The sequence below is a fragment of the Panthera pardus genome, unplaced genomic scaffold (assembly GCF_024362965.1).
Source record: "Panthera pardus isolate Hobbes unplaced genomic scaffold, ASM2436296v1 HiC_scaffold_1, whole genome shotgun sequence".
In the NCBI taxonomy this organism is placed as follows: domain Eukaryota; kingdom Metazoa; phylum Chordata; class Mammalia; order Carnivora; family Felidae; genus Panthera; species Panthera pardus.
In genome coordinates, this window is record NW_026526654.1 from 41,474,151 (window position 1) to 41,500,533 (window position 26,383).

The 26,383-nt window shown below is 38.4% G+C and overlaps 1 protein-coding gene across 3 annotated transcripts in view; it reads right to left on the reverse strand.

The window, feature by feature from the left end:
• Window positions 1-26,383, reverse strand: part of UCHL3 (ubiquitin C-terminal hydrolase L3) — a 101,113-nt gene that overhangs the window by 27,734 nt on the left and 46,996 nt on the right. For 2 of the 3 annotated variants that reach the window (XM_019444184.2, XM_019444182.2), the window contains exons 1-6: window positions 14,572-14,628; window positions 14,443-14,454; window positions 7,040-7,168; window positions 2,564-2,720; window positions 2,083-2,168; window positions 219-266 (exon numbers count right to left, since the gene is read on the reverse strand). In XM_019444184.2, coding sequence (XP_019299729.1) covers window positions 219-266; window positions 2,083-2,168; window positions 2,564-2,720; window positions 7,040-7,168; window positions 14,443-14,454; window positions 14,572-14,613 — 474 coding nt within the window. In that variant the 5' untranslated portion in view covers window positions 14,614-14,628. Of the gene's footprint in view, window positions 1-218; window positions 267-2,082; window positions 2,169-2,563; window positions 2,721-7,039; window positions 7,169-14,442; window positions 14,455-14,571; window positions 14,629-26,383 lie in introns of those variants that run through there. The other variant, XM_019444183.2, reaches the window with a different exon arrangement.

The window sequence follows — 26,383 nt, forward strand, 5'->3', positions numbered from 1 at the left end:
GTCTAAATGATTAGACAGACTGAGACAGCTGATATCAAAGTGCCTACTAATAGTTTACCAATGTATGTTCTTGTGCTACTTCATGACGACTTTTACATAAGCAGATTCCTTCAAAGGAAAAAAAAAAGTCCAAGTGGTTTTCTAAAACTACATGCCATACGAGAACACTGTGGTTAGACTTACACATGGCAAGGAAAGTTTTGAAAAATGGGAAATACCTCAGTCTGACCTTCATGGGCACTGGTCTCATGAGTGACTCGGATAGCCTGTAATGAGAACACAAGGAATTAACAGGAAAAAATGACCGTGTCCAACTTTCTAAAAGAAAACAACAATGCTAAGTTTTAACATCTAAAGCTTTGTTAAGAAACAACAAATCGGAAGAAGTTTAGGAACAGTTTAGCATTACATATTTAAGAATGATTTCTGAGTAACCAAATGAATTGCTGTACTTTCTAACCCACAAATCCCTGAAGACTTAGGAAACTGAATATTTGATTATTTGTAATTTCCAGGTGTTAAGTGGGAGTCATTTAAATTATTTGTTAGAACTAACACTTAACACTTTATTCAACTGGGACTAGAATAAAGTAAGCATCTCACAGATAGAGACTGAAAAAGCTGATCTCATCTGTTTCTCCAGGTTACATGCTCCTCTGCGGCTCTGGCTGTAGTTATGCTTAATCATGCAGCTTCAGTCAGCAGTTTAAAAATGTGGAGCAAAAAGCATGCATTTATCAGAAGCTAGAGATTTCAGTTTTCTGAACTTAAGAAAAAAAAAATGCCCTTACAGTACCCACTATTAGCAAACATGAAGAAAATGGGCAAAAGTAGTCATTTTCGGGTGAAAAGTACAACCTTTATGAATGGCAATTTGGCAATAAGTATCAAAGCCTTAAAAACATGCAAATTGTTTGATCCAGCAATTTCTCTTCTGGGAGTTTCTGTATTTACATATAACTATACATAAGTATATATAATTAAGGACATTTTCAAAGATTTAGCTACAATAATATACCTTGTAGTATTTCTTTCAATAGTGAATAAAGAGGAAAAGTATTAAATTACCAACAATAATTTATTGGTAAAATAAAATACTGTACAATGGAAAGCTATGCAGCCATTAAATGATGATGTCAAATATATACTTACTGGTATGGTATACGTTTGTGATAAGTTAAGTGAAAAAAGCAAGTTATAAAACAATATTACAGTGTGATCAACTTTTTGTTTTAAAAACTTGTGTATATACTTATATACTCCCTATAAAAATATTAATAATGGCGGCTACTTCTTATTGGTAGGATTACTGGTGACTTTTATGTTGTTTACTTTTGTGTAAAATAAAGATGTTTTATGATCTGCAGGTTTTTTAAAGAAAAAACAATTTAAGATAGTCAAAGTAGGTAAGAATGCTAAAACATGATGAAATCAATGAATCTATTGGACACAAACTCTGTATAAGGCATTTTTCTAGCCAAATAATCTGTACATTATACTCCTTCTAATTCCAAAGAACTTAACATCTACCTAGTAGTGTTAATTAAAGTTTAAAAGCCCTTCAAAAGAAAAATAAGAGTCCAAAACCAGTAAGATTTAAATGTCATTCTAAAACAATTCTATGAAATGGTACAAGTAGATTATGTCTTCACACAGGCAAAAACATTACTAAGCTGATAGAATAGCTAACATATGATCTGACATCTAGCCTTAAGCCTTTGTTTTTTCCACTGGTCTTCAGCCTTGTTCCAAATTCCCAGTGAAACACACACAGGGCATTGGCAGGCATCTATTTATTATGGGGAGGGAGTGGTAAGGAACAGTCAATCATAAAATATTTAAAAAATTTGTAAATCAAACCTTTTTTCTGGCATTCAGCTCTAGATGTAGAAAAGAAGTGGCAATTCATCAACATTTATGGATATTTCAGGTAATGTTACATGAAGTACAGAAGGTCTTTTTTAACGGACACAATAAAATCCATAATTGCTCAAAACGTTTCAAGACAAACATCCCAAAAGTATCTACAATCCCACAAAACTTTGCCCGTAAATGAGATCGAGACAGAAAGAAGGTACCGACGTCATAGTTCTCTAGGTATCTGGCTCGTTCTTCAGGGCTCATTGACACAGACTCCTCTAGGAATTTTTTCAAGGTTGATCCAGATTCTGAGAATATTAAAGAAGATAAAATTGAGAAGGTTTGTTATCTCAAAGACATTGATATATGAAAATACTAGAAGCATGCTCTTTTTTTTTAGATAAAAACCCTTTCACTGCTAAGTTGGGAATATAAGAATACTGGGATAAATGATAGGCTCTAAGTTGTTTGTGAAACCTCTTTTTATCAACATTATAAAAGAATGGGAAAGATTAATATTTCTTCTAACAGTATATACATTCCCACTAGGGGAAAAAAAGAAGAAAAAGAAAGGAAAATGCTTATTTGATACTTTAAAAGAAAGAACCACAGCACCACCTACTGCTCAATAAGTCAACTCATGACTTCTGGTGGCTGGGGTTGGGGGGAGGTGATGGACAAGCAGTAATAAAAAATTATTTACCAAAGTGCATCTTGTCTTTATTGTTGGCAATAGCATGGATGAGTCCAATTGTTCCGCAGGCATTGCTGATTGTTTGCTTCATGAAATACACTGATGACGTAACATCTTGTCCCTGAGACTTTATTTTTTCCTCCTCCTCCGTTCTGAATACTTCATACTATTAAAAAAAAAGTCAATAGTCTACTTATGAAAACAATACGTTAAAAAGTACTCAAACACAAAACCAGGAAACTTCTAAATACCCATTAATGGGCATTTGGTTAACATACTACGGCATATCTTAATGGAATCCTATAAAGCACTTAAAAAAGAATAAAATAGATTTATATATTCTGACTCAGAAATCTGTCCATGATTATAGGGTGGTTCTAGGTCAATATATATTACCATGGTTCTCATTTATGTTTTTAAAAAATATACTTTATGTATGCATTGAAAAATCTGAAAGAGTATACAAAAATTTAACAGGTTATCTCTGCGACCATAGATTCTGAGAATATTAAATATTCTTTAATATTTTAGAATTGTGTTTTTTTTCTAACAAGGGGTCCAATGACCTTTTCAGTACGGGTTATCCACTAAATGAATATGTATTGTATTCATAACAAACGTTCACCATTATCTATAATAACTGATTTAAAAACAATATGGGAATAATAAATGTCAGAAGTGTGTGCTCTACACCTGACTGCCTAAGCCCACATCCTGGCTCCATTATTACTTGCTGCGTGATTATTATTATTTCACAAGTTACTTAATGACTCTGTGTCTCATTTTCCTAATTGTAAAAAAAAGGTTAAAAAATAATAAAGAGGTTAAAAAACGAGTGACGAGAAGGAGGAGGGAGAGAGTAGAAAGATGACTTTATTGTTTTGTTCTATAACGTTCAGAATCCAATAAAGTAGGAAATCTGCAAACTATAGCCTAGTGGCCAAATCTGGCCCGCTGCCTGTTCTCATAAGAAAGGTTTTATTTTCGTATTGTCTATGGCTGTTTTCACACTAAAAAGCAAAGTACAATAGTTTTACCACAGACTCTGTAGGCCTGCAAAGTTGAAAATCTTCATTATCTGGCCCTCCACAGAAAAAGATGGCTGATCCTTGCAATTAAGGAAACAAATGATGTCTACAGTAAACCCATAATTCAGAAACTGCCTCTAACAACAAATGTATATATGCCTTAAAAAATCATTTTTATGGGGGCACTTGAGTGGCTCAGGCAATTAAGCATCTGACTTCAGCTCAGGTCGTGATCTCATGACTCGTGAGTTTGAGCCCCGTGTCGGGCTCTGTGCTGACAGCTCCAAGCCTGGAGCCTGCTTCGGATTCTGTGTCTCCCTGTCTCTCTGCCCCTCTCCCACTTGTGCTCTGTCTCTCTCTCTCTCTCAAAAAAAAAAAATAATAATAAACATTAATAAAAATAATAATTTTTATGAATTTGCTTCAAAATCAAATTTTTAATTTACATTTTCAGAATAAATTCTGAATCATTAATTCATTCATATGACTTTAACTGATAAAAACTGTAAAAGATTCAATATAGTAAGCTTATGCTGAAATGTTTATATGGTCCTACAGCTTAGTTTACCGTTGTTTAATATCAGTGTTCTTTGCTGACAAAGCAAAATGAGATTTGGCAACTTCTCAAGATTTAACATTTAAGAAGAAAAATCCTAAAATGACACAGAGCAAGCATAGGAGAAAAAGTTATTAACAGCAGACTAAAGTGAAAACACAGGGTCAAGAGACAAAAATATCAGAGAGAAATTTATAGCCTCTTCCCTTGCAATTCATTGGTGAGTAAACACTACAATGAAGCACACATTTAAATCACCATAACTGACTTTCTTTAAAGAGTAACGAAGTATCCATGACAGTTCTTTTGGTATTAGTATGCTTTAGCCATGTGCAATTACATAATCACTTTCTATATCAGAACACAGAAGACTGAAATACTTTGTATCTCCTAAAACATCCACTAGATACCCTTTGAGTGACTTTAATATGTCCCTTATGAACTGAAATGGAAATATGCCAAATTGTAAGAAACAACCAAACATGGCAGATGCCATTATATTCTTCACTTTAATATTTTAGAATTGTGTTTTTTTTCTAACAAGGGGTCCAATGACCTTTTCAGTACGGGTTATCCACTAAATGAAGAGTCCTACTGATAAGGACAACATGCTTTTTTAAAAACTGATGACCCACTACATGAAGGAGACCAAATCCAATTTATTCTTTAATAAGGAAAAAAAAAAAAAAAAAAGGTAGGTCATACATCTCAATGTTTTGGGAAATTTCCAACTTGGACCATAAACTCACATTTGTATAACACCAACTAAGAAAGCCTAAGCTTTAAGCTTCTTTTTTTTTTCTTTTCTTTTTATTATTCTTTACAGTTGGGGTCCTGGGATAGCTATTGGCTTACTTTAGTAATAAAAGAAAAAAAAAATGAGAATAACATTGGACTAAGAGAGTAAACTTAAGTGTCCTAACCCCTCCTCAAATTTCAGAATAATTACAACCTCACCATTAAAAGTAGTTTGGTCTCATAATGGATAATCACTAAGAAATTAATAACGTTGAATTCTATATTACAAACAGCAAATATGAAGAAATATCCCTTCTTTTTAAAAATTTTTTAAATTTTATTTATTTGACAGAGACAGAGATAGTGCAAGAGGGGGAGGGATAGAGAAAGGAAGACAGAGAATCCCAAGCAGGCTCCGTACCACCAACGCAGAGCCTGACGTGGCATGGGGCTTGAACTCATGAAACCATGAGATCATGACATAAGCCAAAATCAAGAGTCAGACGCTTAACGGACTGAGCCGCCCAGGTGCCCCAAGAAATACCCCTTCTTCAATTAAATGATTTGTTTGGTAGAACTTTAACTAGAAAAGAGAACTATTTCAGTATTTTTTATTTATATTAAACTGAGGCTACTTAGTTATGGCATAAAGAAAATTATCCAGAAATTTCTAGGACTGAACAAAGCCTAATTCTTAATTTCTGTGAGACTTCGCTCCATTTATTCCTGAAAAATAACATGGCCTGAGCATGTATATGACAAAGTCACCAACACTTCTCCCACATCTTCCCAAACATTCACTTCTTCATCTTTCACAGCTACTAAGTTCATCCTATTGTTAAGTTTAAAAATAGAAATCAGAAGGATATAGTCTCAAAAGCTGTTTCACAATGAACTTAAAAATGTTGGTTTCAAAATGCATATATCTATATGACATTCTAAGAAAAGGTTGAAATATGGAGATTTGAAATTAAATATCAAACTCTAAAAATAGATAATTATAATCCCCAACACATCCTAAACCTGCCAATTAAGCTGTGTTTAAACTTAATGATTTCCACACATATCAAGTTTATTCTGAAAATAATGTAACCCCTATCATTAATTATACCTTCCTCCTTAAAGACTTGTTTTTAATTATGGATTGGAAACAATTACACATATACTTAAAATGTGAATATTATTTATTTATACCTTCTCTAAGACAGATTTAAGATTATTCTAGTACTTAACATTTCTAAAGTATATACATCAAAATGTGACTAAATGTGATATCGAAACATGCTGAGGCAAACTAATCATATTTTATAAAAGAAGAAAACTACCCAAGTTTAAAAGTCTAATTCAGGGCTTTATTGTGAATTTATAAATCAAAATCTAAATATCAGCTCTTTAATAAAACTAAGTTTCTAAGATGTCCTTTATGTTTTTTAATTTTAGAGAGAGAGAGAGCATGTGAGTGGGGGAAAGAGGGAGAGGGGGAGAGGGAGAGAGGGAGAGGGGGAGAGGGAGAGAGGGAGAGAGGGAGAGAGGGAGAGAGGGAGAGAGGGAGAGGAAGAGGGAGAGAGGGGGAGAGGGGGAGAGGGAGAGAGGGGGAGAGGGGGAGAGGGGGGGAGGGGGGAGGGGGGGGGAGAGGGGGAGAGAGAGAGAGAGAGAGAGAGAGAGAGAGAGAGAGAGAGAGAATCCCAAGCAGGCTCCACACTCAGCCCAATGTAGGGCTTGATCCAAGGACCCTGGGATCATGACCTGAGCTGAAACCAAGAGCTGGACAGTCAACCTACTGAGCCACCCAGGTGCCCCTAAGATGTCTTTTAGATTTCCTCATATTTTTTAAAAATTGTAAAAATGTTTATTTACTTTTGAGAGAAAGAGACAGAGACCAAGCAGGGAAGGGGGAGAGAGATGGAGACACAGAATCCAAAGCAGGCTCCAGGCTCCGAGCTGTTAGCACAGAGCCTGATGCAGGGCCTGAACTCACAAACCATGAGATCATGACCTGAGCCAAAGTTGGACGCTCAACCGACTGAGCCACCCAGGGGCCCCCAGATTTCCTCATTTTATGCAAGAAGGGAGTCATTTATTCTTAAAGCAGACCATGTTTTTAACTCAACATTGAAAGAGAACATTACATTTACCAGAGACTTCATCTCAGTTAACAAGTACCTTTTCTGTAATAGGGAAGAGAAGTAACACTGCACACACTGGTCTTGGTACCATGCTAAGAAGTTCAGGATCCATTCCATATACATCAACAAACTGCCAGTTAGGATGTAGACCTAATTGTTTGAGAAACTGGTAAAAGTTGAAAACAAACAAACATTGCAACATTAACAGGGAAATAACATGTATTACTGCACATTTAATATATAAAGTGAATGCAAGGTATACTTATTACTAATGTTCAGCAAGAAAAGTAAAGGTTTTCCACGAATAGGGTGAGAAGAGATAGCAATTTATTTATATCAATTAACAAACATTAAAAGTTTATATTAAGCAAAATCCCTTTTTTTCAAAATCCATTACTTTGGGATTGAACATAATAAGCCAGGACTTCACCAAACACATACAGCTTAGCTTGGTTGATATGTTAAACTCATTTTCACTACAATGACTTTTAAGACGTATTTTAAGTTCTCTCAAATAAACAATTATATTAGATGATCAACACAGTTTATCCTACTTACCAAAAATGACGCCTGAGGTTTAAAGATAGATACCACAAATTACATCAATGAGCAAAAAGTACATAAAGCCAAAAGAATCCAAGTGATTATATGAATGCCAGAAAATGCTAGAAGTAAACTGGCTTCCTGACCTCTAGTACACAATGAAACCCACTTCACTGTCTCTCATACCTGGTAAAACGAGTATAACTGAAGATTAGTATTTTTTTAAACTCTTAAGATTTCACAGGAAAATAAAATGTCAGACCCTAATCTACTGCAGAGGTAAAAAGAAAAAGTAATGTGAATAATGTCAATTTCCCAATAAAGTCTTAATATATGTTTGTGTTGAATGAAGCTGATGATTTACAAAAGTACACCATCACAAAATAAGTTTTAGGTGAGAGGGGGAAAAAAGGAGGAGAGGAAAAAAAATGTATTAAAAATGCATCATTATTCCTTACCTCAAGAATATAAGTTATCTACCAGTCTAACACTATCTGAAGTTTGAAACTAAGGTGCCTTGAGTATTTCTCCTTGAAGAATGATCACATGTACTTGGACCATCAATTGAGATCTTATAAAACCAACAGAAAGCATGTTATGTCACATGAACAGTGCCATTAACCTCACATAGTCAGGTTCTGTAAGAAAAGACTTTCCCAGTTAAAGGGCTACTTTCCATCTCTCTGCTTCTCGGCCTGGCAAAGAAACTCTAACGATAATATGGTTGGTCAAAAATAAGGTCCTAGATAGGTTTAATAAGAAATATATTGAATTAAAAGACTCTTGGTAGAATGTACTCAACACCTATGAGTTTCTTTAAGTCACATGCTTTCCAAAGTCTGAGGCCACAGAAATCAATGGACTCTTCTATAGCATACCTATTCTTCATCTGATTCTACACTTTTAATAAAGTTCACTCAAGTACTCCAAACTACTTCCCTCTCTGTTCTCCACTTTCTCCAAAATCCTTAGTCTATGCCCTTCTCTATATTCAATTTGATCTAGAAACCAGAGAGAATTAAAACTGACCCACAAGTCAAGGGAAGGAACTGTGTCTTAATCATCTTTTTAATCCCATCGCCTAGCACTGTACCTGGCTAACCCAAAGACACTCAAGTTTTATTTGTTGAACTGAAGATCACATCCCTATTTTAACAGATAATCTTGCCATCTGTATGTCTATGGATGTCCATTAAGCTATATTTATCATGAATATTTAAAACATATTCATTTGGTGGCTCAGTCGGTTGAGTGTCCAACTTCTGCTCAGGTCATGATTTCATGGTTCATGAGTTCGAGCCCTGCATCAGGCTCGCTGCTGTCAGCTCGAGCAGGCTTCGGATTCTCTGTCCCCCTCTCTCTCTCTCAAAATGTAAATAAATATTTTTTTAAAAAATTTAAAATATGTTCATTTGTATTTGTGTCATGTTAAATAAGGAGGAAAGATATATTTGGCTTCTAATCGAAAACCAGGCATTCATTTAATCAACACAGAACACTGCCTGCCCAGTCTATAGCCATACCACCCTGAAGGTGCCCTGGTCTCCTCTGAGCTTGGAAGCTAGGGAGGGTTGAGCCTGGTTAGAACTTGGATAGGAGAATACTATCTGCCTAGGATTGAAAGCTCTAAAGGGAAAAGAATCATAAATCCTGATAAGAGGATTTAAATTTGTTAATTTTATACACCCTAAAAAGTCATACTGTCATAAAATTATAAAACAGCATGGTACACGTAACAGAGAAACACATCTATGCTGCAAACTAGAAGTAACAGTGAAACATTTTAGGGATAGTCTTACTCCAGGTCAGCCAAAGCTATTAAGGATGAAAAATACTAAGATCCAAGGCAGCCACTGTAGAAAGAATGATTAGTAACTGAGGAATGAATGACTACATTAACATAAAAATGGCTACATTTTAACTGGAATCACACTTAAATTTTTACTCATACTGCTAATCTCAAAGAGATTGACATAAAAAGGCCAATCCAATATCTATCAAGTACATTTGTTGCATCCTCTGATTCTGGATTGCTGTAAGATTCACACAGGAAGTCATCTATGAATGAAAAAACAAAAGCAGCTATTAATAGTAACTACCTCTGGGAAGTGGAGAAAGGGTGGGGAAGAAGGTCTTCAACTTTTACTTCTCTCTTTTTTTTTTTTTTAATCATGAAGCTGTCCTACTTTGATAATTAAACAAACGCATCTGTGTTTAAAATTATCCTATGTAAATAGAGAATGATTGGAAGGAAATTCTCTAAAATATTGACTCCTTAAAAATACATACATACATACATACATACATACATACATACATAAAAATATTGACTGCAGTTAGCTTGGGTGATGTGAACTCAACTTCTTATTTTCCAGTTTTAAAAAATGTGTTATTTTTATAATAGTTATATGTAGTTTGTAAGTTATAAAAATCTATAGAACTGATACACATGTTTTAGTTAAATTTACAAAACTGGGAGAAAAACTCAAAGTAATGACCTTAAAACTATTCCAAAAAAATTTCTCCAGACTACCCACAGAGTATTCTGTATATGCATTTCCAAAGCCATCTCTACACAACAGAAGCATGCAGTTTGCATCAAGCGGGATAAAAGGACTTACAACCTAATACCAATCTGGCCTTTCTAAACATTGGGTAATAACAAAATTCTGACCGATTAGCCCACTAAATTTTCACAATGCCACTGTAATTTTGGCCAATCAAGAAAAATGAGTAATTTAGGATATGTGCCCTTAAAATATGAGGCAACTTTTTTTTTTTTAATTCTATGGTCCAATGATAAATTTTTCCGCCAAATAAACACCATTTAAAATTATTTGTAAATATTTTTAAAAAGTATCATGTATCAGAAAGCATGCTAGAAGCTTTAATATACTTCACCTTTACTGCAAGGAGCAAGGTAGCTTTTATTAGATCCTTTTACCAATGAGAAAACGGAGTCTGGGAGATTACAGCATTGTTCAAATTCACATGGCCAGAACCCACGCGCAAAGCTCCAGGCTGCTCTCATCCCTATTTACTTTTCTTTCACTGAAGTATCTTCTTTTATACGGTGTTCTCTAACTTTAGCCACAATGAACAAAAAGTCTATAACCACCTCTTCCCTCCAGGTCTTTGCACACAAACTAGACTTCTCTACCTGAAAAATTGTTACCCTTTGCCCCTAACTTATAATGAATTCTTCCTCCTTTTTTAGATGACAGTCAAATAACAAAAACACTGATTTTGTAAATTTAAGAAAACAGAAAAATAACATTCACTTTCCTTTCAAATTTGTTTTAAGCCACTTTTTCTGGTCTTTAATGGCATGCTCAGGGCAGTGACAGACTCCACCTTATTACTCATTTGTTAATGATTTAGATTGTAACAGAAATTATGCTTATTTAGTACTTGATATTACTACTAATAAATATATATAAGCAGTAATTGCTAGAAGAAGTAGAGAGTGACTAGAAGTTAAATGAGAATAATTTTTTTTTATCACCTGATTTTATTCCGGGTAAGTCCTACCTGTAACATGACAAAATATCCTTAGAATGGATTGACAGCACATTAATCAACAAGAAAAATCACTGCTTACCACATCTACTGAGACACATGGTTACTAGTTAATGTCTAACAGTTAATAATGATCTCTATATAATAAATATGTCAATCATTTTCCTACAAACTAGGCATCATTAGAACATAAAACTAAGAGTATAATAACGTATGCAACTACCAAATTGTACCAAGTAAAATACCTAAGATTCCATTAAGTTGAAGAAATAGAGAGTGTGGGGATGGATATTGTTCGGGTTTATCTGTGGCTTAATTTATTCTCCAAATTCTAAGTCAGTTATCAAATTTCTGTTCATTTTCTAGTCTCAATTTTGTCACTAACATATAAAGAATTAAAACCAACCACAAAAATTTTGGTTAAAACCAATCACTTCTAAAATATTTGCTCATTCTGCCCTAAAATCACATTACTTCTTTAATAAATTTAAAACAAACTGAACCCTGCCAAAACAAGCCAGAAATAGTGTCAAATCATACACTAAATAACATCTTTTTCCCTGTTTATGTCACCTCAGACTGGCCTCCTGTCACCAACTAACCTATTATGTTTCTCCTGATGGTTTTGATCACAGTGCCCTATTAATTTTTTCATTGCACTTAAAACAATTGCTAATTGTTTGCTTACTTGTTTATTGTCTATCTTCCCACTGAAAAGCAGAAAACCATGAATATTTTAATCACCAAAGAATAACCAGCTCCTTCTCAGATACCTGGCATTAGAAAAGGTGCTCCGCAAATATCATTTAATCTATGTGAATAAGTAAATGTGCATGTGTGTTTGTTTGTGTCTCTTTAAAGTGAATGTGTTTTATAGTTAATATTAAGATTACCTAAGAACAAGGTCCATTGGCAGCTGGATCACAATATGTAAGTTTCCAGTTAAATAAATTTATATCTTATTAACAAATAATATCACCAAAAATAGTTTTGTCTCTTGATATGGCTAATTACATTGATTGACTTTTGAATGGTGAACCCAGCTGTGCAATCCCTGGATAAACTGCTCTTAGTCATGAAATAGTATTCTTTTTATCCATTGCTACACTCAATTTGCTAATATTTTGCTAAAGCTTTTTAGATCCCATGAAGGATACTGGTCTGCAGTTACTCTTATTATGGCTTGTCTGGTAATGCTGGCCATAAAATGAATTGGTAAGTGTCCCTCCTCTTCTATGTTTATATACAATTGGTATTATTTCTTAAAAGAGTATCTCAAGGGATGCAGAAAAGCCATTTAAGAAAATTAAACATGGATTCATGATAAAAACTCTCAGTAAACTAGGAAAAGAAAGAAACTTCTTTATCTGACAAAAAGCATTTACCGAAGCCCTACAATTAACATATTTAATGATGAAAGATCAAATGTTTTCCACCGAAGGCAGAAAACTTTGTATTAAAGGTCCCAACAAATGCAAAAAAGAAAAAGAAATAAAAAGCACACAGATTGAAAAGGAAGAAGTAAAAACAGTCTATTCACACAGAATATGATTGTCTATATAGAAAAATCCCAAAACATCGACAAAAAAGCCACCAGAATAAGCGCATTTGGCAGGGTAGTAGGATACAAGCCATCATATAAAAATCAACTATATTTCTACACATAGCAATGGACATTAGAAATTGTAACTTTAAAACAGTGTCATTTACAATAGTAACAAATATTTAGGTATAAATCTAACAAAATACATGCAAGACCTATACGGTGAAACTACAAAACACTGTTGAGTGAAATCAAAGACCTAAGCAAATGATGAGATATACTATCTTAATGGAATACAAGACTCAATATTGTTAAGATGTTAATTTTCCCCAAACTAAATCTATATATTTAGACACATTTACCATCAAAACCATGATTTTTTTGTACAACTTGACAAGTCGATTCTAAAATTTATATGGGAAGGCAAAGTAACTAAAACAATTTCAAAAATAAACAAAGTGGGAGGATTCATACTATTTGATTTCAAGATTTACTACAAAACTACAATAATCAAAACAATGTGGTATCGGGAAAAGAACAGACACAAAGATCAATGGAAAAGAACAAAGTTCAGATACATGGTAAATTGATTTTTCACAAAGGTATAAAAATAGCTTTGGATTAGGTCTCCCCTATGGACTAAATCAGAAGGTGCAAATGATTTCTTCAGCCTAAAGATTTTTCTCTCTTTACAAAGGGGTGAAACTATTTTAAGGAAAAAATGAACAGCAAATTTCAAAAGGGGGAAACAAAAGAAAATTAACATACATATAGAGAATGCCATCTAAAGCACAATATAAAAGATATATGCAGGGTTTTAAGTTTTGTACATCTCAGGATTACTAAAGAGACAAGAGTTCCAGAGTCATTTCAAAAACATAAAATAAACTGCATAAGATGAAAGATTTACTGTCAACATTAAGATAAAGGGCTTCTATCTACTTTCTGTATATAAGGAATTTTTCTACAAGCTTTGAAAACCAAAAATCAAGTATGTGATGAATCATTATTCCTTGATGATGAAAAGGAAAATTATGGGGGGGGGGGGGGGCCGGGAACGTACATCAGATGACAAGCTAAAAGGGCCATAAAAAGTAAATGAGCTGATGAGAATTTAAAACAGGTTAAGATAAAATACACCTGAGCAAATCAAAAGTTTATACCTGGTAGCACAATAACTTTTAATGGAGTGGCTGGGAGATGTTCTCGTTTCCCACCCCAAACTTGAACCTTCAATAGCCAGACGAACTTGAAGTGTTTGTAGGTGGGCCAAGAATGGCGTGGGAACTATTATACTGAGCTTTCTATGGTATAGAAACAACTAAATTCCAGTTTTAAGGGACTGGAAGAGAAAGGGGGCGTGGCGGGGAAGAGAAGTGACTTGATGGAGCAAGAGAAGATGATTGGAAGATGATTTCATAGTGCAGGCGGTGGATGAAATTACAAGGACTGGGTGGGCGAGTTTTCAAAGCTTGGAGTCAGGTAGTGTAGACAAATTAGTCACCCAGAAGGTACAGGAGTTGGGAAATTATGGAATTGGCACTAGCAGGAGGCAAAACGAAGAGGGAAGAGAAATAGGAATACAGGGTCAATGTGCCACAAGCCTCAGACCCAGACCCCAGGATGACAGGGGAATGGCCCCAGAGGAAGGGCTGAAACAGCCGGGAGCATCTCCAGGAATTAGGTGGTAGGGATACGGCCGTAAAGGGGGCACACCCGTATGAAGCAGAGCAAGAGGGGCCCTCACTGAATCTAATTCCAGATTCCTAGGAAGATCAGAGGTGCAGGCAGGCAGGGAGGGCTCCGGGGTCCCCAGCGACAGACACCTCACTCACCTGGTTGGTGACCTGAAAACGGAACAGAGAACACAATTTATAGAAACAAACTGCTCTGGACTAGCCGCGGCATCCCGCTTCCCTCCGCCCATGCCCGCGGCCTCAAGCCGAGATCCAAGCAGCGCACACCTCGGGATTGGCCTCCAGCGGCAGCCAACGCTGACCCTCCATGGCCGCTCCGCCCGGCCCCTCTCCAGCTCTGACAGCAGCAGCCGCCGCCGCTTCCGCCCCCGCGCGCTCTGACCTGGGACCGTCCAACCCTCCTCCACCCCCCCCAGGGAGGGGTGCTGAAAAACGAAAAACAGCTTGACAAAACACTCTAGTGCTTTTCTCGTTCCCTGCAGAGCCACACTCAAGTCTTACATTTTAAATTAAGATACAATCGGAGAAGAGAAGAAAAGCCACCTCCGTACTGAAAAAGGAAAAAGAATCTGAATCCACAGCTAGCTCCCCTCTCACTTGGACTGTTCCCATCCTAGCCTAGCGCTCGCGTGCTACGCCTGCGCCTTGCGCGGGCCTGGGACCTCATGCTCGCGGGCGCCCTCCCGTTCCTGCAGCTTCATCTGGAGGCGCTAGGGGGCGCGCCACTGAGTCCTATTCTAAGAGCGAACAACGGGATTGCCATGCATCAGGAGGCCTGAAGGCCAGTGAATGCCCAGGAGTCAAGTCCCAAAAGCTCCTTTGCCACGGTGCAGAGGTGATATGTTAGCCTTATCTGCTATTGCAGAGAGAGAGAGAGAGAGAGAGAGAGGAGGGGGGAGGGGGGAGGGGGGTTGCTCTCTATATACCTATTTAGTTATTTATGAAAAAAATGTCAAGCACCTATTATGAATCAGACACTGCACTCACCGTAGAGTAGAAGAGGTGGGCAGAAGAATGAAAAATGGCAACGAAGTGTGATACATATATGATAGTGGTAGCATGAGATGTAGAACTGAAGAGACGTGCAGCTAAAGAGGGGAGGTGTGTCCAGAGGTTCCCTGCAAAAGGTGTAAAGCTGGAGAGGGCCCTTGAAATGTAATATGCACTCTACCCCAGGTCAAATCTCTGGAGTTATCATTGACAATTTCGGCTCACCAAAGGGATACCCTCTTAAAACGGTTTCTGTTTAATCTGCGCCTCGTTCTCCATCTCCATGGTTATTGCCTTAATTCTCTCATTTCACTCTTGCAATTTCCTACATTATTGACAAATTAAGTTTCTGCATATCTGATTATGCTCAGAAGAAGTGAAGTGTGCACTGTGGCTGCAGAGCCTGCAAGATTGAAGGGCTTTGGTTGGAGGTGATGCTGGAGGCGTAAGGAGGGACAGTCCCATCAAGACATCTGGGCTTCACTCTGTAAACAGCAGGGAAACACTGAAGGCTTTTAAGCAGGATTTTCATATCTCTCTTCCACCAGCCTGTAAATTCCATGAGGCTTGCAGGAGTGTCTTTTTAAATTCTTCACACTGTTTCCCCAAAGCCTACCCCAGTGCCTGATACATAATAGATGCTCGACAAATACTTGAGGAATGAAGAGAATCATCAGATATGCAGAAACTTAATTTGTCAATAATGTAGGATATTTGCAAGGGTGAAATGATGAGAGAATTAAGGCAATAAACCACGGAGATGGAGAAGGAGGCACAAATTAAATAGAAACCATTTTAATAGGATATCCCTTTGGTGAGCCTAAATTGTCAATGGTAACTCCAGAGATCTGACTTGGGGTAGAGTGCATTTACCACTCTGCTCCCAATAGAAGGCATTCAGGGAGAGGAGCTTTTACAAGTGAAAAAAAAAAAGGAATAATTTTATTGCACTGAGTTTGGCTTTCTCGAAGAACTTCCAACTTTCCCACTCATATTCTGGCCACCGATGTTTGACCTCCAAGGAATTTCCAAAACTTTGATTCCTCTTTCTCCTTATCCATCTGACAGATTGCTGTTAAACCCCCCTAGAGTGAGTTGGTAAGTCTGAAATGTCCAGCTCATGATAAGCAGCTATAGTTGCATCATACTTGAGTTTTATGGCCAGGCTTTCAGTGGCATGCCAGGGCTGCTTTTCAAATGGCCTGCTGTTAGTGAATGGCCTTGCTCCAGAGCCCTGAGGTTCTTCCCTGTGATTCTCCTGTTAGGGTTACCTAAGACTCCACATACACCCTTACTCACTCACCATGGACATCTCTAGTACCCCTGGATCTGCTGAGACATAGGGCCAAACAGCAAAGCAGCTGGCCTTTCCGCACGGACTTGCTGCAGAGCACTGTCTTGCTCAGGGACCCCCTCAAACCGTCAGCCGTCCATGTTACCCAATAAATGTGTTATAGCTGTAATTTCCAGGGTCACATATGCTGCTCTCGAAAAGCCAAAGAGGCCCAATTACTCTGCCTCTTTTCCATTATAGGAGTTGCAAGATGAAGTAAGTTACTCTTCACCTTAAAAAGGTTGTCCCTGTATGCCCCAAACTTTTAGACTCATAACAATTCTGCACTAGAGCCCTAATTTTTGTAGGGTTTAACTTCCACTCTCTGGCATGAATGTACCTATCATCATATTAAAGGGAAGTACTTTTCAGACTTGAATGTGCATACAAAAACATCTGGGGGTCTGAAATGCAGATTTGATTCAATACATCTGAGATGGATCTCAAGATTAGGCATTATAGGCCCTATTTTTTTTTAACTCTCCCTTCATCTACCTCCTTTAAAATTTTTCCACTAAAGGACAAAGTAGCGTTGATCCCCATTATTCATGGATTCTGCACTTTGAATCTGCCTACCTGCTAACATTATTTGTGTCCCCCAAATTAATACTCCCACAGTTATTTGCAGACATGTGTAGTGGCAAAAAACTTGAGTTCCCAGCTGAGAGTGAACAGGCAATATTCTGCCTTCTTGTTTCAGGTCTCATCCTAGAAACAAGTGCCCTTTTTGCAGTCTATTTAGTGCCATATATTTTTTTTTGCATTTTTGCACTTTTTATTGATGATTTCAGTGTATATATGGCCCCAAGCATTGTGCAGACATTCTGTCTGATGTTCCCAAACACAAGAGGGCTGTGATGTGCCTTATACCAAAAATACATGTGTTAGATTTGTTCCTTCAGGCATGAGTTATGGTGCTGTCGGCCAGGAGTTTGATGTTAATGATTCAACAATGTATATCAGGTGAGGTGTCTTTAAAAAGAAACACATAAAACAACGTTATATATCGATCTGTTGATGCAAATGTTATCAGAGGCTCACAGGAACTGATATTTCCCCTGGGAGCAGTGGTTCTGTATTTACTAAAGCAGTAATCATGGTGACTTTACAGACCATAACTACCACAAATAATGAAAATCAGGTGTGTTATTTCTCCACTCCTTGACACCTAGTTCAGCCATGTAACTTGTTTTAGTCAATAAAGTAGGGCAGAAATAATAGCGTGCCTGTTCCAAGTCTAGGCCTTAATGAGCTTGTATTTCTGCGTGTTGTCTTGCATTTCTGCCACTGCCTTGAGAAGAATGTGCTTGGGCTAGCCTGCTGGTCCCAGAAACACAGCAAAAGACACTTGGAGCACAGCGGAACCACCTCAGCTGAGCCCAGCCTAGACTGGCCAACCCACTGCTAACCCTTGAGAAATGTAAGCTAAATAAATATTTGCTTGTAGTAGGACATTGGGAATTTGTGTGTGTTGGGGAAGGGGTAGTTTGTAAGAACAAACTAATTAGCAGCAACTAATTACTATACCTGCCAAAACTTTAAATAATCAAATTAAAAGGAATATAGGTAATTGATACACTTGCTCAAATTCTAATAGCCAAATAAAGATGTGTAGTTTTACCTCCAGAAATTTTTAAATGTATATGTTAATACAACTTAATTTGTTAGTAAACTGTCCAACTATGTTAACTAAGTGAGATGTTATTATAGCAATGAAACAATAATATATATTCAGACTTAATTCAGGCTTTCTCTTCATAGAAACTTTGACCCTTCTCACGCATTTGTTTGATCCTCACTACAGTCCGACAAGCAGGCAGGTGAGAGAGAGAGATGTCACCATATTACAAACACAGTAGCTACCGCTTGGAGAGTTTAAGTTGTTTCCCAAGGTTTCACAGGTGGCAGAATGGGACTTCAACCTATATTTCCTGCAGCCAGATCTAGAATTCTTTTCAAAGCCGGAAAGAGACAAGAGCAGTGAACATGCTGACAGTTAGAGAAGGGTACTCAGAAGATAGGCTGGGGATTGGAGGAGGCTACAAAGTATTGTTACAACAGCAGGTGCCAGAATTCCTCTGAACTGTCCATTCAGAAAAATTCCACACCACTGATGAACCACTTATGTTGGAGACTGAGACCCAGGGACATCCAAGTTGGCAGGAAAACAAGCAACAGCATATCGTTACTACACGTCTCTTCCTGAGAGAAGAGTGTGAGGAGGGTTGGAGAAGGAAGGGGACAATGAGAGAGAGACAGAGGATGAGAAGGAGGGGGATAAAAAGAAAAAAAAGGAGGTAAGTGAGGAGCATGAGAGAGGAGTCTAAAAGAGAGAAAAATCCTAGAACTTAGTGCATTGTAAAATATCTCATTTTATTTTCATTGATCATGAATTAGTCTGGACATTTTTCAAGTTGTTTTTGGCTGTAATTTCACATCTTTTCATCCTTGATCCATCCTAAAATTCTTTCTTAAAGCCCCTGTAGAATTTATTATGTATTCCAGTGTTTCCCAACCTTTCTCCCCACGTGATACAGATCAGCAATATCAAATAATCCATGCACTTTTATTGACTTTAACACTGACAGATTGATTTCGATGGTTGTCAAAGAATATCAAGGTTTGTCACCATTTCTTACTTTACTAAACTCACTAATTCGTTTTCTCAGCCACTGATGAAAATTCAATAACTTCCACTCAAAAATAGCAGGGTGTTTCTGACAAAGTGATGTTTGATGTCTTAACAAAAGTTGTTGTGTCTCAAAACCTGCTCTCCCATCCTTATAGGTTTCATTTTTATATTCTGAGCGATTTGGCAATTATTCCAACCTTAAACCGGAATAAGCTACCTTTTTGTTTTATCTACTCAAGGCCATCTACCTATTTTTAGGAACTGTAAATTATTGGGTTGTTTTGTAAGAAAACATGGATTTTTGGTCATTACTCCAATGAGCCATATTTGCCTTACTGATACCCATTGTTCTATTTCCATACCTAGTAACTTTTGTTAGGTCAAGTCAAAGCATAATCTTTCTAAAGACACTTTACATGGCAGTTAAATATAGTAAGTACACAGCCAACAATACCCATAACTCAGTAGAAGTGCTGATCAGCTGTGACCAAGTTCATGCATGCACTAACAAAAATAACTGGGTCACAGCTGCTGCCTGGCTACCTGTCACTATAAGAAGCCATCTGATGCAATGTGCATTGTGATTGCTGAGATGTCAAATGTGAAAAAATAGGAATCTAACAATGGATAAAATGCAGCATTTGTATAACACCTGCCAATCAAATAAGGTTGTCCTCACAGTGTTAACCAGCCCAGGGAATCTTCTAGGCTCAGGGCCACCCAGTTTTCCCTAGAAAACTATGGGGATCAATTTCTCTGTACACCTGTAACTCATTTGTGGTGTACCACTGTGACTACTCACTGTCTTATATTATTTATCTAAATAGGAATACGTCTAGCTGTCTTCCTACTATATGGATATGGATCCTGTCATCACCTGCCTTGAACCTGCATCTCATTGCCAAACCACCATTGCAAAACATATGCTTTTTGCAGTACTTAAGAACATATCCTAACCTTACATTATTTGGCCTCATCTGCCTGTGGAACAGCTTAATAATTCTCCCCACTTGATCAGAAGTCATGACTACCATAATCTAGCCATGTTTCTATAAGCCAGGCACTTAACCTACTTAGGTCTTATTTTAAATAAGAGACTCTATAAGGTCACTTTCAGCCAAAAGTTGAAACCTGTGTCTTACAAGTTTCAGATAAATGTGCCAATTGGCCGGGTGAAATGAAAAAGGAATGTGGGGACAATGACACACTGTAACATCTAAAACGTATCTAAATGCATTCTTACTCAGTTTTTGATATAGTTTGTTTTGTTTTCTTTGTTTGGTTTTAAATACATGGGTAGGCCAGGTTGGCCGAAAGGCTAAGAATTTGCGTAATCTGCTTTAAACTCTAAAACCTCTATGAAACTAGGATCAGTGATCATGGTTTATTCCCAATTCTGCATCTTTGCTTATGTTGACCATTGATGACTACTGCTATCTCCAACCTCCCACCCCCACCACAACACACACACACACACACACACACACACACACACACACACACACACCATCACTCATATTCTTGAATATCCTGGAGAATAAGTAGAACATTCAGTTAGCACAAGGCAGCTGAGAAGGATTTCGGCACCTACTCTGGGAGTCCCTCTGGAGTTCTCTGAAATTAGATTGCAGACCGTAAATTAAAAGCGGAATTGGAAGTTTTCCCTATTAGCCAGGTGATGTTGCTTAACATTCTTGAACCTCAGTTTTTTCATCTTTAAAATGGAGATGATGCATGATATAGATAGCTTATGGGTTTCTTTTTTTTTTTAATTTTTTAAATTTATTTTTGAGACAGAGAGAGACAGAGCATGAATGGGGGAGGAGCAGAGAGAGAGAGGGAGACACAGAATCCGAAGCAGGCTCCAGGCTCTGAGCTGTCAGCACAGAGCCCGACGCGGGGCTTGAACTCACGGACCATGAGATTGTGACCTGAGCTGAAGTCAGATGCTTAACTGACTGAGCCACCCAGGCGCCCCTCTTTTGAGGACTGAATAGCATGATGGTGATAATAGGAACCAATTATGTGCTTTACATTTGTGGTCTCACTTAACATTTAATAAAAACCGTGTAAGTCAAAAATGAATAGCCTCGGTTTTACAGATTAGAAAGCTGTTGTTCAGGAAGGTCACCTTCCTGAAGTCACACAGCTGAGTGTGAGAAGACAGATTTAGATTCAGATTCAGGCCTATGTGACTCTACAGCCTCCAGCACTGTCATGGTTTCCTATTACTGCTGGAACAAATTTCCACAAACTCTGTGACTTGAAAAAACAGAAATTTGTTATCTTACAGTCTGAAGGTCGGAAGTCTAAAAGGGATCTCACTGGGCTAAAATCAGGGTGTTAGGCTCGACTCCTGGATGGGAGAACTCATTTTCATTCCTTTTCCAGCTTCAAGAATCTGCCTGCCTTCCTTGGCCCTTGGCCTCCACCACTGACACTTTCTCTCTGACTCTAACTCCTCTGTCACCATCTTCTACATATAAGGGCCATTGTGATTACACTGGGCCCACCTCAGTAATCCGGGAACATGTCCTTATTTTAAGATTCTCTGAGGAGCGCCTAGGTGGCTCAGTTGGTTAAGCATCCAACTTTGGTTCAGGTCACAGTCTCATAGTTCATGGGTTCAAGCCCAACATTGGGCTCTGTCTGTGCTGGCAGCACAGAGCCTGCTTGGAATTCTCACTCTCACCTCTCTTTCTGCCCCTCCCCCACTTGTGCTTTCTCTCTCTCAAAATAAATAAACTTAAAAAAATTCTTTTTAAAGATTCTCTGATTAGCAAACTTAATTCCATCTGTAAATTTAATCCTCCCTTGCTATGTAACACAGTATTCTCATAGATTCTGGGGATTTAGAAGTGAATATTTGTTAAATTAATTAAACATGGAGGCCATTAGACTGGGATGGCTCTGATGCTGTGGTGGCCTACGTACGTAAGCAAACCAAAATCTGCGCCTACAAATGCCTCAAGGTTATGGGATCAAAATACTAAGGGCAAACAAATCATAACTAGACAACTAGGCTTAAGCCACCGCCAATCAACATTTTCCTTACTTTGCTTCCACCGTTTCTCTCTGAAATCTCTGTTTGAGCTCCCATCAGTGGAGTGTTCCTAACCAACTTCTGGTATGGCACTGCCCAATTGGAATCGATTTTTGCTCAAATAAACTCTTAAAATTTTTAATTGGCCTCAGTTTACCTTTTAACACATCTTTGGGGGCCCATTATTCTGCCTACCACATCCACTGACTGTGTAGAATAGTATAATACAGTATTAGTAAATGTATTTAGTGGCTATCTGTTGTTTTTGTTCCTTCAGTATCTTTTCATCCAAGTTTTGTGGCATTGTCCTCACCTGCACCTCCTAGGGTGCATCTTCTTATCCCTTTTGCTGCTAGTGACTCTGCCAATTATACAATTCTACCTCTTGTGGCCACAACAGGGGACATAGGGAAAGAATAGTATTGCATCACCCTAAACCCAGTATTGGTCCAAGGGGTAAGCAGATGACCCAAACAAGCAAATTGGTCTCCTTTCTAAAATTTTTTTTTCAACGTTTTTTATTTATTTTTTTGGGGACAGAGAGAGACAGACAGAGCATGAACAGGGGAGGGGCAGAGAGAGGGAGACACAGAATCGGAAACAGGCTCCAGGCTCTGAGCCATCAGCCCAGAGCCTGACGCGGGGCTCGAACTCACGGACCGCGAGATCGTGACCTGGCTGAAGTCGGACGCTTAACCGACTGCGCCACCCAGGCGCCCCGGTCTCCTTTCTAAGAATTGAGATGGGAGAGCAGCTTTCTCTTTCCCTTTGGATTATAAACCACAGGTTATGACCTCAGAGATGCTAGAAGTCATGTGTCCATAGGCAGATATGGAGAAGCCTAAGAGAATGAAGCCAACAGACAAATTGAAGGTCAGATTACAGTTGAGAAACAGAGTTTGGGCCCTTTGCTATTCAAGTCTCATAATTCTATGAGATTCTTGCAGTTGGCTCTACCCTTACATTTCAGAGGCCATGCCTGTGAGACGATGATTTTGCTATTTTGCTCAGGCTAGTTTGAGCTGGGCTAATACCACTTGGCACAAAAAAAAAAAAAAAAGCCCTAAAATAAAAGCTTAGATTGAAGTATTACTTGCTTCATGTGTATCAATTATATTTTCTCCATTACACTGTAACCCTTGTGAGGTCAGAGTTCATGCCATAGTTTTCTGGACATCCTCCTATACATTGGTCAGTGCTCATTTTGTTTGTTTGTTTGTTTAAGAGCTCAAAAAAAGGGGGGGCTGGGTGGCTCAGTTGGTTAAGCTTCTGCTTCCGGCTCAGGTCATGATTTCATGGTACATGAGTTTGAGCCCTGTGTCAGGCTCTGTGCTAACAGGTCAGAGTATGGAGACTGCTTTGGATTTTGTGTCCCCCTCTCTCTCTGCCCCTCCCCTGCTTACACACACACACACACACACACACACACACACTCTCTCTCTCTCTCTCTCTCTCTCAAAAATAAGTAAAATAATTTTTAAAAAAGAGTTCCAAAAAACGTTTTCATATTTATGTCTTATTTACACATAATCACAAAAAATAAATATAAATAAAGCAGAAGTTATGCCTATACATCTTTAATTTTAGCATTTTTCTTGACTCTATTCATAAAATCTGTGTTTTTCAAGTCTGAAGCTCGCATACATTCTGATCTTTTATAAGATGGAGGTCTTAAAAATAAGCACTTGATCCTATGTGCTGATGAAGTGTCAAGAGCGCAAGAACAAGATTAACGACGGGCCAAGATTGGCCTGAACTCTACTGACATCTTACTCTCCCCAAATTTTATCAATAGATTTTTGAAAAGGGACACTTATGTCTAAAAAAACAAAACAAAACAAAAAAACATACAAAAAAAACTTTTTTTGTGTGAAAAACACAAAAATTAACTTCTTTATATCATCTTTTCACCTTTTGGAAGCATTTTTATGTAATTAAGAAGTGTTTGTGTGTATGTGTGTGCATGCGTGTGTGCATGCGTGTGTGCAGGCATGCAGCCCTCCAAGGAGCATAATCCTGACATGGATCATAATCTGATGGCAACCAAGAACTTCAGAGAAATATTCCCTTACAAACAGAATTGATGCACATACCAGTGGGATGCATCACCAGTGTCTTATCTTCCAGAGTTTCTTTCATAGGAAAGAAACCACTGGATCAATTCAGTGCTATGTTCCCAAGCCAGTTAGGACTTTTAATCATGTCCAATAACCTTGAGTCAATGGCTGTTTGGCACAGATTCTCAGTGTTACATGCCAGGCACAATTCTAGGGGTTTTACATGTGTTAACTAATGTAATTCTCCAACAATCCTATGACTGTTTGCAGTAGGCAGAATTTTAAAGATGCCCCTCCCCGTAAGAGTCCCCTCCCCTGGTTATTCAATCAGGCACTAATCTGGGTACTGCTCTGAAAGGATTGTGTAGGTTATTTAAGGTTGTGGACCTTGAGATGTAGAGATTATCTTGGATTATCTGAGTATGCTCAGTCTAACCATTTGAGACCTTAATGACAGAAGCTGCTCAAGCTGGAGTCAGAGATTGGTGAAAGAAGACAAGAAAGGAGAGATGATGCAGAAGGGGAGGTCAGAATGATTCAAAGTGTGAGGAGGACTTGACCTGCCATTAATGGCTTTGAAGACAGAGGAAAAGGGCCACAAGCCAAAGAATGCTGATGTCCTTTAGACACTGAGAACCCCCACCCAAAAGCTAGCAAGGAAGTGGGACCTTCATTGAACTGAGTTCTGGCAACAACCAGGAACAGATTCTCCCTCAGAGGGTCCAGTGAAAAACCACTGCAGTCCGATGGACCCTTCAATAGTGCAGTTCTAGATTTGAAGAGATGGCGCAGACACAATAACTAAATTCAACAAGTAGTTCTTGATTAGATTCTGGGGGTGGGTAGGGTTGGAAACAGTTTTAAAGAATGTCGTTGAGACCACTGGAGAAATTTGAACCTGCCCGACGTGTTAGATCCCACTATTTTGTCAGTGTTAAATCTGTGTAGTAGTATTGTGGCAGTATTGTGATGACGTAGGAAATGCGCCACATGCTCAAGTATTTAGAGATGAAATGCCATCATTACCGTGTATGGAGCTAAAGGTAAAGCAAATGGTTAAAATGTTAAGTTGGTGAATCTAAATGAAGAGTATAGAGATGTTCATTGAACTGCTTTTGCAACTTTTCTCCAAAAATTTGCGTTTTTTAAAATAAAAATTTGGCGAGGAAGAAAAATCGCTTTAGCTACTGGGTAGAATGGATGTGAGCTGCGTAGGAGGAAAGAAGACCAGATGAGAAGGTTATTCCCGCGGTCACGTTGAGGGCTGGAGTAGGTCAGTGGCAGCGTGATAAAGAATAGCATCCCCATCCCACCGCAGCTGGGCCAGTGCAGTAAATCCGAGTGACAAAAGCTAATCATATAACTATAGTTACCATTGGGATCTCCCAGCCCAACGACTTCTGTGGGAGGAAAGGGTGTGGTGGTCCAGCTGTTTTTGAACTTTGTGGAGATACATTAGTCGCGCGCCTGCCAGCTCACGCGCGCAAAAAGCGCTGTGGGCCCAGACCGGAAGAGTCCACGTCTCCAGGTCAAGAAGGGGAAGGAGGCATACTGAAGTTAATCTATCCATCACTTCATAAGGTATCTCCAAAATCTTCGGACCTTTCCCCAATAGAAATTTCCTTGTTGCTGAGTGTCGCCTTGAAACTAATATTTAATTAACACTCAGCGTGAGTTACATAAATATGTTTGTTTCAAGTCCCCCTACTTCCGCTGCGTGCGCCAGTCCGCGAGGGGCGGGAGGAGGAAGCGGAAGTGCTGGCGCCCGGGGACGGATCACCTGATCGGTTGGTGGTGTGAGCCCTAGCGGTTTGGTATGGAGGACTGCGGCGAGCCGCAACTGGATGCCAAGTCCAAGGTAAGTCCTGTCCTGAGAGGAGCCGGGGCAGCGGGGCTCTGGAGCTAGAGGGATCTTTCCCTAAATTGTGTTCTCTGCTTCCATTTCAGGTCACCAACCAGGTGAGTGAATGGGCGGCCCCGCCCTCTGCCGGCGTCAGCTGGGCAAGGGGCTGGCGGTCGCACCT